The 13879-nt window shown below is 26.3% G+C and overlaps 1 protein-coding gene across 4 annotated transcripts; it reads left to right on the top strand.

Moving 5' to 3' along the window:
• Positions 1 to 5532: 5532 nt before the first annotated feature.
• On the top strand, positions 5533 to 7791 carry LOC101206454 (protein ELF4-LIKE 4). 4 transcript variants are annotated; one of them, XM_031880333.1, is made up of 2 exons: positions 5533 to 5680; positions 7077 to 7791. In XM_031880333.1, the coding sequence occupies exon 2, from the start codon at positions 7116 to 7118 to the stop codon at positions 7458 to 7460; it is 345 nt and encodes a 114-aa protein (XP_031736193.1). In that variant the 5' UTR covers positions 5533 to 5680; positions 7077 to 7115; the 3' UTR covers positions 7461 to 7791. The 4 variants fall into 4 exon arrangements, with proteins under 4 accessions (XP_031736193.1, XP_031736194.1, XP_011660014.1 ...); XM_031880334.1 differs by lacking the exon at positions 5533 to 5680 and adding an exon at positions 5696 to 5717; XM_011661712.2 differs by lacking the exon at positions 5533 to 5680 and adding an exon at positions 5769 to 6101 and having other exon boundaries at positions 7082 to 7791.
• Positions 7792 to 13879: the final 6088 nt, after the last annotated feature.

Here is a 13879-nt window from a genome sequence, read left to right as displayed (position 1 = left end):
TAGCCATTTTTGTTAAAGAAATTTATGTGTTAATATATATATGAATTGCAAAACTTTTCATTTTTTATAATACGATAAAATTATTCAAATCACATACATCTTTTTCATTAACATATTTGTAATTTGAGCAAAACATTTCATCAATGCCTCTCTAGGAAACCAAAGGTCAATTATTAATTATCTACTCATCAATTCTGATTAGCATATTGTCCTTTTTAAAATTTAATAATAATTAGTAATTAAAATAACCATACAGATTGTATTTGATAATACTCACCTTTCCTCTCAACCCTAAAATGATCATTTATATAATATATAACTATTGTAATTGATATTACCAATGTCATTATTAGATATCGATAGAAAGACAACTATTAATATAATGTAAAAATTTGCTATATTTTGTAAATATTTTGACAAAATACGAAAATAGGGGTAATGTTGGAAATATATGAGATTATGATATTGAGTATAATTGTGTTAAAGGAAGACTTAGTTGCAATAATGAAAATTGAAATTTAATGTTAGAAATAGATTGTCCCTGTCAATAATAGAAAGTACTTTAGGCTACTTTTCAATTCAAAACCTTCTTAGCTCTGTGGACATAGCCATAGGGGAGTCTCCTCGAGTTTCAAATTTTATAACCTACTACTCTTTTGATAACTATTGTGTTTCTTTTACTTTTGTTTTTAAAATTTAATGGCTGTATCCGTCTCTAAATTTCTTTCTTTAACATCTACGGTTTACTTGTCGTTTAAAAAATTATGTCAAAATTTGAAAACTAAAAGAAATCGCTTTTAAATCTTTGTTATTGTATTTGGAACTTGACTAAGAATTTAATCAATGAACATTGAAAGATACAAATTTATTGTATGAATTGGAAAGGAATTAAGCTTAATTTTCAAAAAGTAAAAACAAAAAACGAAATGGTTATCAAACAATGCTTAAAGTTTGGTTTTTGAAAATTATGTTTTTTTTTCTTTTTTAAGATGGCTTTTTTGAAGAAAAAAATTAACTTAGACAATCATTTCATTTTTTTTGTTTAATTAAGCATATTTTTTCTAGTGTCGTACAATATTTTATATGTTTCTTAAATATAATCCATGATTTTTTAATCAATTTTCAAATTCCAAAAACAACATTTTAAAAACTAATTTTGGTTGTTTTCAATATTTTATTAATTACAACTTTTCTAAATTAAGTAATGCACGTTATTACCGTCGAGAAAACCAATTTAAAAATAAAAAAAATTTAAAACCTATGAATCAAACTAAAACAATACTAAAATCTCAATAAAACTTAAAGAGACTAAATTCAAATCAAACTCAAAACTTCTTAAAACATTTTTAAAACCTATTTCATAAACATTTTAAAAACCTATTTCAAACCTATACTTTTTCTTTTTTACTTCCAATTTAAAATTTACAAATAAAAAGGAGTTATGTGAAAATGAATGTAACATGAAGGGCATTTAGGAAAATTGAGGCAAAACTTGATGGATAGGTCAAAGAAGGAATATATATATATTGTGTGTGTATATATATATATAATGGGGGAAAAAATGCTTGGCGTGATGCAATTAAATTTCTCCTATATACTCTTATTTATATTCTAATTCCTTATTCCTTTTGCTGATTTTCTCTCCTTGTCCTTTTCTTTTTATCTTTCCTTTGCATCAACCAGAATCTACAATAGTGTATGTGTGTGTGTGTATATATATAACAACATGATCTAATCCAACGATAGGTATACGTCTCACCAAAAAGTTACAATCTTTCATCCAATACAATTGTTCGAGTTGAGGTTGTTATATGTCAAAACAGTATATTCATTCATGTGTGAATGTTATTCAAATTATAGATATGAAACATTAATATCCAATCGTTAAAAAAAATGTATAAACAAATAGTTACACTTTTTGCCATTTTTGTAACTCTATTTAGTTTGAATTGGTTCGTGTATATTTTCTTAACGGTTAATAAAACAAAAAAGTTTATAATAACAACTAAATCATGATAGGGTTTAATTTAGATCGTACCCATAAAAATCTATATTATTCATTGTATAATATACCTCAAATTGAATAGTTATAACGAGACAAAAGATGTAATGGTTTGTTTACACCTTATTTATTGATTAAGTTGTTTTCAAATATAATAAAATAAATCAAAATATTGGTAAAATATAATTTTAAAAAATTTAGAATCTATTTCTTTTTAATTTTTAATTTTGATTCTTCGTTTTAAAAAATCTATTTTGGTTCTCATACTCTAATTTTGGTAAATCATGTTTTAAGCTTTTGTCCATATGTAAATCTGCAGAATATTAGAAATTATATTTAAAGAGGAATAATATTTTAAATTATATTTGCAAGTAAATAAAAATACTAACAAACAAAGATAGTTTTTAAAATTTATAAAAGAAACAAAAAACGAAGAATAAAATTGTAGTAATAAACTGCAGCTTTAGCAACACTTGTATAATAAGATATATATATAATACCATATACCATTATTTTATATTTTGTATTTTTGCACACACATGAATGCCCCTTTTAATACACAACTTTAATTTGTCACAAATTAATTAGGAGTTGGATAATTAATTAATTTTACATCTCATTTTATACTAGTCTAATATATATATTATGTGTTCATTCTCATATTGTTTAAATTTAAAATCATCCCTTACTCCTCATATTAAAAACTTATAACATATATTATATGTATATATATATATATATATATATATAAACATGTGATAATCTATTGGTTGATCGTTACAATTATTTTAAATGTATGGTCCCAACCATTGCAATTTCGATTAGGGTTAGCTTAGGGTTAATTTATGTATTATTATAACTTAATTTTGTACAATATTTACCATATTTATTTAAGTATACAATGTTCAATTTTATGAAGTCCAAGGTTTATATGATCAAAATTAATTGTTTACAAGATGGATTTAGTATAGGCTTAAACGACGAGTTTTGTCAACTTTATGTTTATTGCATTGTATATTTATATATATATATATATATATAATTAAAATATTTCTTATTTATGAATAAAAATGGGACTTTGTTGTTGACAAGGAATGTATAATTAAAAGTGAAATAATTTCGAGGAAATACCTTACAGGGTTGGTTGATGATAAGCATGATTAGCGTCGTTAATTACAATCTAAGTCTAATCCACTTTATTATATTAATTAAAACAAAACATTAGTTTATCATTCTTATGGATTTATACTCGTAGTTGATTAATTAATTAATGGGTCAAAAAGATCCTTTCATTACTTTTAATTTTTTTTTAAAAAAAGTATTCTACAATGTTATTCTTTTTTGTTTTTTTCCGGAGTAATTTAATTTGTTTTATATATTATCAAAACTTTAGCTTATTTTCTAAAGCACGAGTGATGTCTCTCAAATTGAGTGAGATAGTTATTGATAAATAAGAAGCGTTCGTGTAAACATTTGGAGGTGTTTGGAGAAAGAACTATATTAAGATTACTAGTCTCAACCTTTAGGTTCAAGTGAAGTTGTCAGTTCCACCGTTTGAATGGCTCCCGACCTCTTTTTTAGATGAACTGAAAACTTGGATATCATAAAATAGATATGTCCATCCGTCTAGATTATAACATATTTTATACTCTAAAGATTGTAATATTGAGCCTTATGTTTCCAAATTAGTTACACTCGCCACTATTTCAAAACTCCTATTAGCACTAAAATAATTATACCGTCAAATACATATTATTATAACACAAGTTAAAATAATTACACTAAAAACACAAACTATTATAATCTAAGACTACAATAGTAAATTAATTTCATGCTTTAAACAACTCCCCAACTAAAATTGTAATTAATTTTTGTTCTTTTTTGCCCGTACTCTCAAAATATGTATTTTGGTCTTTATACCTTTAAATTTGGTTTATTTGTCCTTGTAATTTCAACATGTGACAATTTTAATTATTGACTAAGATGATCGTTTTTTTAAAGTATAATGACTAAAACGAAAGTTTCAAAGATATAAAAACCAAAATGAACTAAAGTTGAAAGTATAATAAATGAAACAGACATTTTAATATTATATAGATCAAAACAAACTAAAATTGAAATTTTATAAACCAAAATAATATTAAAAGCATTTAAAAGATACAAAGACCTGTTTGTGACAAAAAAAATGTATAACATTGTAATAACAATTTATTTGCTACCGTAAATATTATTTTGTAATTCTTAATTAACTACATTCAACTATATCTCAAAACCCACATTTTGCTATAATAGTTGCTATTTTACCTCAACGTGTTTTTCACTACTTCACAGTTGTTTTTCGCCTTAGTATTTTTTTTTTTTTGACATAAATAGTAAATGGTTTTTTCTTTCTTTTCAATATTTTTAAAAACTATAAAATATAACAAAATCTATCCATTTTCCTCCGTTAATTTAATTTTGTTTTTGCTATATTTTTAACTCCATACAAATTTTCTTTCTTTTTTATTATTATAATAAAAAACATCAAAATTATAAAATTTATGAAAATAGATAAAAAAATTAACCGTGTATTATAAATTTTATTTTTTTAATGATTTTGTTAGGTTAAGTGTTTATCAATTTTTCTATTTTTCTATTATTATTTTTTTCTGGAAAAACATATAAATGAATGAATAGAAAGAACAAATTTATTAAATTTTGAGAGGAAAGAAAATGGAAAAAATAATTGGAGAGGTCCCATCGAACAATTAATTATAGATATATACTTTCTCTCTCTCTCATCCATTTTAAAATTCATAAAAAACAAATTATTATTTAACACAAATAAAGAAAAATGAGAAATACAAACTCCAAGAAAATTACATGCGAAGCCAAACCATTTTGTTTAATAAAATTAAAAGTGCTTTCTCTCTTTCGAAACTCTTTTTACGGTGGGCCCCACATTCAGGGCTTGGTCAGAGCCCTTTTTTTCCTTTAAATTTCTCTCTTTGTTTTTTGTTTATAAAATTATTCTCTTATTTTTATTATGATACCATTGTCCACATTTAATTCCACGTGGACACCCCCAGAACAATCCCAGATTTGCATCTCACCCAAACACACCCGATTGTAGCCCCCGAATCAAAATCCCATTAATTAAACATTTTTCTTTTCTTTTCTCTTCTCTTCTCCTTCTTCTCCTTCTTCTTCTTCTTCCTTTCCTTTCTTTTTTTCCTTTATAATAACAAATAAAATACAACACTGTAGGATACATTTTTCTTTTCAACATCTCACTTTATTTTCTTTAACATATTATTAGATTTTGCTATCTTTCATTTTAAACATACATTTCATCATCATTTCAATTTTTATTTATTATTTGACTCTTTCCCTCCTTTTTTTTTCTTTCTTTAATTTATTTTCCATAATACATATCTTTAAATTCACTTTTCGTCTTCAATTACAATAAATACAAAAACCATGCCAAAAATCACATATATATATATATATATATATAACAAAAATGTTTTTTAAACAATTATTTATTTTTTGATTTGAGCTATGTACATTCGATGGAGAAAATTATTGGTTTAAGTAGCCATATTCACATTCACATTCTGCTTTTTCTTCTTCAACCTCTCTTGTATACATCCAACGATGCAAAATTATCGCCACAAATTTACAATTATTTCTCAACAGGTGGATCTACATTATTATAATATATAGAAAGAAAAAGGTTTTTTTTTCTTTTCTTTTTCATTTTCATTTTGTATATGTATGAAGAAGGGGTTAGAGCGTGACTGTCAAATCCTATATATTCCTCCCTCTTTCTATTTCTCTCACTTTCCCTCTTTCAGTTTCTCTCTCTAAAATCCTCTCTCTGTTGTAATTCTCAAGGATTCAGAGGGTAGGGGCCTGTTTGGGAGATTCGATTGAAGCGGCGATCCCTTTTCTTTTTCTTTTTTTCTTTTTTTTTTCTTTCTTTTTAGATTTCTGGGTATTTCTTGATTTTGTTTTTCATCCTTTTTTTCCTTTGGGAAATCTCTTCTTTTCTGAGTTATTCTCATTTCAATCCCTGTATGTCTTCTTCTCTCCCAATATAATGTTCCAGATTTTCAAGGTACTAACTATTTCAATCTTTATGAATCTCTCTTTTACCAGTAAAAAAGGAATCACAAATCATAATCAATCTATTATTTCACTTCTTTCTCGTTTGTAGATGACTTGTGAGTTTCCCTATTCGGACTTGATTATGCGTTCTCTGAGACATTGATTTTGGTTTTACATGCCTGTTGTTGTTGTTGTAGGGAATAAGAACTGATTTGTTGAGATTTTTTTGGAATTAGTTTTGTAATTTGAAGATTTTGGTATATGGGTTATGGATTTTGTTCAAATGGGTTTGTTGGGTTGGAGATGGATTTGTGATTGTTGGGGTTTTGAAATTGGAGTTTATATGATATGGGTTTGGGAATTTGGAGGCTAAAATCCTTCCTAGTCTCAAGATTTTTGTTGTATGTCAATTGGGGTTTTGATTATTTTAATACGTTGATGAGTTTGTAGGTTGAATATATAATTGAGTGGATCAATAATGCTGTCTCTATTGAGGTGCTCTCCTCATGGGTTCATATTTCTGCATCATTGACTGATTTTTTTTGGGTCTTTGGGATATCTGTTGTTTAGAACTCTGAGCCTTAGTTGGGTTTTCTCTGAGCACATTAAAAAAGGTTCCCTTTTATGGAAATGCTTCTGCTTTTTCTCAATCTCATCATAAATCAATTTTAAAAAAGAAAACCATATAATTAAAATTTAAAACCCTCCATCTTTGTTATCTGATTCCTCTGTTTCAAAACTGGACTGTGGTTATCATGATTTCTTTCTACAGTTCTTGTCTCATGTGGTTAAATTTCAAATTAACAGGAAAAAAAAAAACAAATATTATAAAAAAGTACCACACGTTTATTCACATTTATGGATTCTTAGTTAAAACAGAAATTCATGAATTGCATTACAATGAACTGTCATTATCTCTTTCTCATGATATTCTTCTTCTTCTCTTATTTTTTTTCTCTCCTTGTTCTTCCATGTTCTGATGCAGAGAAGGTTGTGATTTGATAGAATTCTGATCTGTAAAAGAATGGAGGGTGATACATTTTCAGGGCTTGGGAGTAGTCCACAGATTGATAGCAAGATTTTACAAACATTTCAGAAGAATTTTGTTCAAGTTCAAAACATATTGGATCAAAACAAGCTGCTTATTAGTGAGATAAACCAGAATCACGAGTCAAAAATCCCGGACAATCTTAACAGAAATGTGGGTCTGATCAGAGAATTAAACAACAATATCAGGAGGGTTGTTGACTTATATGCTGATCTTTCATGTTCGTTCACCAGATCCATGGAAGTTTCTTCAGAAGGTGATTCAAGTGGAGCTTTGAAATCAGATGGAAAAGCAGGTCAGAAGAGAAATAGGGCTGCTTAAATCCACAAAAATTCATCTTCTCCATTCTTTGGCATGGTGGGAGAGGAGGAGGAGGAGGAAGAACAAACATATTTTCTCATCTCTGTCAAAAACAAAAAGGCTAGTATATCAAATAGATTCTCTGTAACTTTCTTGTATGATTTAACTATCTAGTTTTTACTTAGTTCTTGATCATCGTCGTCGTCATTATCGTCATTATCATCCCTCTCCTGCATTGCTTAGAGAAAATAATTGTCCTGATTCTGTATTTAATTGCTTATCTGCCTAACTGTGGATCTACTTGACAAAATTAAGCATCAAATTCTCATCTGATTTCTGGTCTTGGTTCCAACTTTTATTCCCTGTACTTTAAAGATTCTTTGAGTTGGTTTGTAACACTTTCTTTCCTATTTTAGTTTCTCATATGTGTTTGATGAGAACATAATAATTTTAAGTTGCTTAACTTTTGAAACTACTTTTCAGAACATTGAGTACACGTTAAATTTGTTAGAATCACTTTTGTAATTACCTTTAGGTTCTAATTTCATTTATAGATGAAACATTTATATTTTTAAATAATTAATCACTCTCAAACACTGTCTTTAATCACCCTAAGTTGTTTTACCCCTTTAAATGCAAATTTTCATATTGTAAATCATTAAAAGCATATTTTCAATGTTTATGTTTCTAACGAAGCTTTTATAAGATGCCCTTTTCACAAAACTTCTCTCTTCAACATTTTTTGGGCCAAAATCTCATCTGGCTTTTTAGCTTTCTTCCCCAAATTTCCCTTCAACATTCATAGCCATAGCCATTAGTTCAGCTTATAGGTTACTGTTTTGGGTCTTCTTCTATGAAAAGCCATGAACTTCAAATCTCTGCTGTTGCTTTCTGCTCAGAAAGTTTTACTGTTAAATGATTTTTTACTGTCCATGATTGTGAATCTGTGATGAACTGTGTTTATTACAGAATTGCTGTGGGAATTGAAAAAGAAACTGATGATAAAACCAACAGCTTTTAGCTTGGTTTCTGTTTGGTTCTCCATCACACACCAACCAAACAGAATCTGAGATAAAGGATGATTGGCTTTTTGACTCTTTTTCTTTCTTTTCTTTTCTTCTTTTTTTTTTTGGGTTTTGTTTTGTTATAGATTTAGATATGGAATTTTTTTGCATTTCATTCTATGTTATCATTTACTGTTTCTTGGTTGGGTTCTGCTTTGCAAATTATAGTATTCCTTAGGGAGTTCAAACAAAATACTAAGATTTAAAGAGATAAGAAAGAGATCTGAAAACAGCCATTCTTAACTAGAAGACAAAGTACCAAAACAAGGATATGTTTTGTGGGTTAGGACATGCTCGATATTTCCACACTCTGAATAAATAAGTATCAAAATGTCAAAAATATCCATCAAAATCGACATTTCTAACATTAATATTTTAAACATTGGTTACGAACAAGACTTCAAATTCCACACTTTTTTTTTTATCTCACAACTTCGGAAAGGTATATTCTTTAAAAAAAAGAAAAAGAAAAACAAAGAAAAACAAGTTATGTCCTATAAGTCTCGTTTGATGATGATTTGATTCCTCAACCTTCTCTTTTCCTTCTTATCTTTTCTATCGAACTTTTCCTTTCTTTTCTGGTGGACCCATTTCATACAAACTTGATTTTGGTTTTTTCAATGAAATTATTGAGTGTATAGTTTGTAGTATAGGTGAGAGATCTAACTATGCTTTTTGACTATGATATTAGATGTACTTAAGTTTATGCTCAACCAAACCCCATGAAGTTGGATGCTTTTTGTTTCAATTTTATTCCTCAGTTTCAAGACTTTGCACTTCTAATCTTAATTTTTCAATTAACCTAATCACTTTTAATCACTTTTAGTTGTTAGTGTTAAATGTCTATTGATTAATTTAAAATAATTATAAAATGAATTTAAATCTTAAATAGTGACAAAAAAACAATGAAACTTAATTAATTGATTTAAATTATTCTTAAATTTACTAATAGACAAAAAATTGAAATCTATAGACTAGATTGAATTAGAATCCAATCTTGAGATAGATTATTGCAACATCCTAAAGCTTGAAATCAAACTAAAAACGTAAACTTTAAAAATTAAATAACAAATGAAAACAACTTGAGACTAAAAATATGTCAAGAGTTGAGATTGAACCGTCAACTCTTGGAATGTGTAATTCATTATTCAACTCTACGCATCACATTTATTTAAAATACGATAATGAATTGAGCATTTCGAGAATTGACTTCACTCAGACGATGTTTGACAAGACCAATCATGAACTTGAGATAAAAAATCGAACGAGTCATGATTGATAATATTTACTATTGTGTTTTTATACTTTAAACAAGTAGACCAATGGAACTAACCAAATTGAATCCAAATTTGTTTTTCCCATTTTCCACTGCCAATACCCCTTTTGGAAATTATTTGAAATGAACTCCATCATTATTGAAGTTTCCTTTTAAGATAAAATGGTAATAAAAGGAATTAAAAAAAAAAAAAGTGTTTCCATGAAAAGTAGTTGGGAAAGAGATTGAAAATTTGTTGGGTTTTGAAAAAGGGGTAATATGAAATTATGAAGTGTTAGAAAGCATAATTATTTGAGTTCTTATACTATGGTTGTTGGAATATAATAATAATAACAACAATAATCCACCCACGTGCCTTTCATACCAACATTTCTTTTTTAATTTTACAACCAAGACTTATTATGTCTTCAATATCATATTCATTTTATATTATATCAATCATCAAAACTTATCAAAAGTATTCTTTTTGTTACGATTACTGTCGGATATAAAATTTTGTTATATTTTAGTTCATTTTATAATATTTAAAGTTATCTATTTTAATAGTAATAGTATTGATAAAGAATTTTGATATGGTTGAAATTGAAAGTTAGATCCAACTTCGTTGTAAATGCATCCAATTTTCTAAATTTTGTTCTGAATTTGTTGGTTGTATTAAATTGAATCCCAAGTTTATAATTTTAGGTACTAAAAAATTATATACGTGTTGTTATTTTAATCTTATGTTGTAAATTTTTTTTGCTATTAGAAAAAAGTTTGGTTTTAAGTGTTGAATGAATTATAAGTATATTGAATCGATGATTTTTCTCGTAGAAAAATAAATCCTAAATTTCTCTCTATAATTTATGAATTTTTGAAATGTTATTCATTCGTTAATTCATGTATTGGTAAAATAGAATTGGTAACGGTCCTATAAATTTAGGATTTAAATTGATACGACTAAACAAGTTTAAGTCGACATATCAATATTTTCTATAAATTTCGTTTTACATGAGATTTTTTTCTTCCTTTGTTTACTAGAATTACCACAATAGTTCAATTTATAAGTATATCGACTAGTCCCACCCTGCAACTATTTAACTATGTTATTTGGTTGTGTCATAGTTTCACTAAAAAAATATCCAAAAACGTAATTGTTAAGATAGAGAATTAAATCTCTAACTTTAAGAAAAGAAGATTATATCAATTATCGTTGACTTTGGCTTTATTTTTTTACATTATTTTGACGTGTCATAATGACTAATCAACGGTCAACACATAGTGTTACTTTCCGCACTTGTTGAACTTTAGGTTTCAATTTACCAAATTTTATTATTAAATTATTCACAATTCAACTGACTTATAATATGTTATAGTGACGAAAAGATCTATGATTCGAATATTCAAATATTATTTGACATTCAACCATATTTGTAGGACCTACGTAATTTCAAGTCCACTTTTGTTTAATTATTATTTGGTTGCATTCCTTATATATATTTTTTTCCAACAACTTATAAATAAAAGCTTGACCATGCTTTCAAAGATATTAATTCCTAACCTTCAAAAGCTCTCTATTATTTTCCCTATAAATGTTCGTTTTCAATTTTTGTTAGGTGGTGTATTAAAATTGCTAGGAAAAATAGTAAAATAACGATAAAACTTCTTAAAATATTTACAAATATAACAAAATATATTACAATATATTTGTAATAGACCATTATACGTATCTATTAGGATATACACATACATAGACATAATAGCTTATCTTATTTTACCGCGGTTCATCGTAAATGGATGGTTCCATCTTGCTATATTTTAAAAATACTTTTGTTTATTTTCATATATTTAAAAATAGTTCAAAAAAAAACTTCATATGTACAACTAATTAATTAATATTATTTATTTTAAAAATGAATGTTTGATGGTCAATTTTTACGACTTTGCAAATTTGAAAATTTAGTCCTAACAACTTATAAGTTTGAGGATTCGATTAAACCGTTAAAACATATGAGTCTAAATTCCACACTTGCGTAAAGTTGGAGAGTTTAATCTTTAACACTTAATTTGTAGTTCACATATTCACACGTGTGATTTATAATATGTCATATACTTTTTCTAATTTCATCCCTCTTATTTAATTAAAAAATGTTGACAATTTTAATTCATAGAATATTTAAACTGAGAGACTGTTTGACCCATCAACTTCGTAAACAACTCAACTTCGATCGGTGAAAATTTGCTATACTAATGTAATATGAAAATTTTCCATATTATCATGTAATGTTAACACGCTTTGAAGGATATGGTGAAATCCGCTAACGTTAATATATGAAGTTCACCCCAATATTTGCAAATAAAATTTTATGGTGCGAACACAGCGATGATGGTACTCTAGTGATCAATTGTACTAAAAAAACTTATTGCTGTTGAAATTTGTTCATTTATTAAAATACTAAATGTTTTTCATTTTTTTTACTTCTCGTATTTATCAAATAATTCAATCTTGACATCTAGACTCTAACTCTATTTTTTATATTTATTGAATAATTTCATCATTTTTTTTAAATATCACGTATAAATCATAACATACTGACTTTTAAAGTACCTTGTAAAAAAATTCACATAAAAGATAATAAAGGTTAAATTATACATTTACCATTCATACAAATTTTTTAATCCAAGTCCAACATAGATAACAACAAGTTTAACCAAAACCAAAGTTTCAATTTTTTAAAATAATTTATGTAAATATCCCTTATAAGTTACTTTCTAAATAAATAAATAAAAATTATCAAATGTAAAACACAATTTCCTAAATTCTACTTTCTAAATAAAAGAATTAAAATTTCATAAACTCTTTTTAAATAAAATAATAATTATAAATAATCTATAATTTCTTAAGTTGCTTTCTAATATATAAAAGAAAAATTGACCCAACCAAATAAAGTTTCTAAGAGCATATTTGAGTAAGGAGTGGAATAGCGATGAATAAGAATTATTGAGATCCACAGTTTAAGAAGTTGATAGTGTATAAAATTGATGTTTTTTAGTGACGAAATCCACGGAGTGTTAACGATTCCAATACTTTTCCACTTCTACTTTGAAAATGGTTGGAGGAAGCAGACCCTAAAATTTCATACATTGGTTGAAATGAGGTTAGAAAATTATAGAGATATGATAGGTTTGAGAATGGTGTGGGTGAGAAGAGGATGATTATTAAGGAATAATTGGGTGTGGATGTACACATCGTAGTTAGGGTACAAACTGAATTTGATCCTCCGCACAATAAATTCTATTTTTCAACTCTATTCTCTCACCACCTCTTCTCTTCTCTTCATATCATTCTTGCTTTTAAGCCCCACGTGGGAACACAATCATATCTATCTCATATAAAATAAACAAAATCATAATTCTTTTAAATTACAAACTTCTTACACAAATATTTATTTTTATTTCATTTGAAAACAACCGTAAACAAAATGGAGAGAATAATTATTTTAAATAAAAAAAATTTAAAATTCTTACAAATATAACTAAATAATACAATCTATAATAATGTTACTTAAATTTTAAACTTTAAATTTGAAAATGTTATAATTTTAAGTTTGAATTTTAGTTTATGGTACCATGAAATTTTAATCTAAGTTCCTATTTCGTCCATAAATTTTATGGTTGGACACTTATAAATTAAATAAAATTTTAAATTGTTAAATTTTTTAAATATTTTTTTCAAAAAGCTATTTACACTATAATATTAAGAATTATATCCCAAAATCATATTCATATTAATTAATAATAGTTTATATTCTACTATTTTTATTATTTATAATTATATTACCAAATACATTTCTTCCAAAGATTTTTCAACAAATTTAATTCATCAAATTAAGTATAGAAAGTGATCGATACCATTTAGAGTTTCAATCTTCGATTCTTATCTCTTGGAGTAAAGTCTGTGCTCATAGAAGTTTTGGAGGACTTCAAATGGACTTCTGATTGTCTTTTAGGCCCAATAATTGAATTTGGATTAAGGATAATTAACACATTAAACACAACTATTTTATTCAATTATTTATGATTTTATTCAATTATTTCAAAAAATGTAAAATACATAAGTT

The sequence above is a fragment of the Cucumis sativus genome, chromosome 1 (assembly GCF_000004075.3).
Source record: "Cucumis sativus cultivar 9930 chromosome 1, Cucumber_9930_V3, whole genome shotgun sequence".
In the NCBI taxonomy this organism is placed as follows: Eukaryota; Viridiplantae; Streptophyta; class Magnoliopsida; order Cucurbitales; family Cucurbitaceae; genus Cucumis; species Cucumis sativus.
This window is presented reverse-complemented; position numbering and strand designations above follow the sequence as displayed.

Coding starts and splice junctions, on each gene's coding strand:
- LOC101206454 (XM_031880333.1), top strand. CDS start 7,116: ATGGAGGGTGATACATTTTCAGGGCTTGGGAGTAGTCCACAGATTGAT.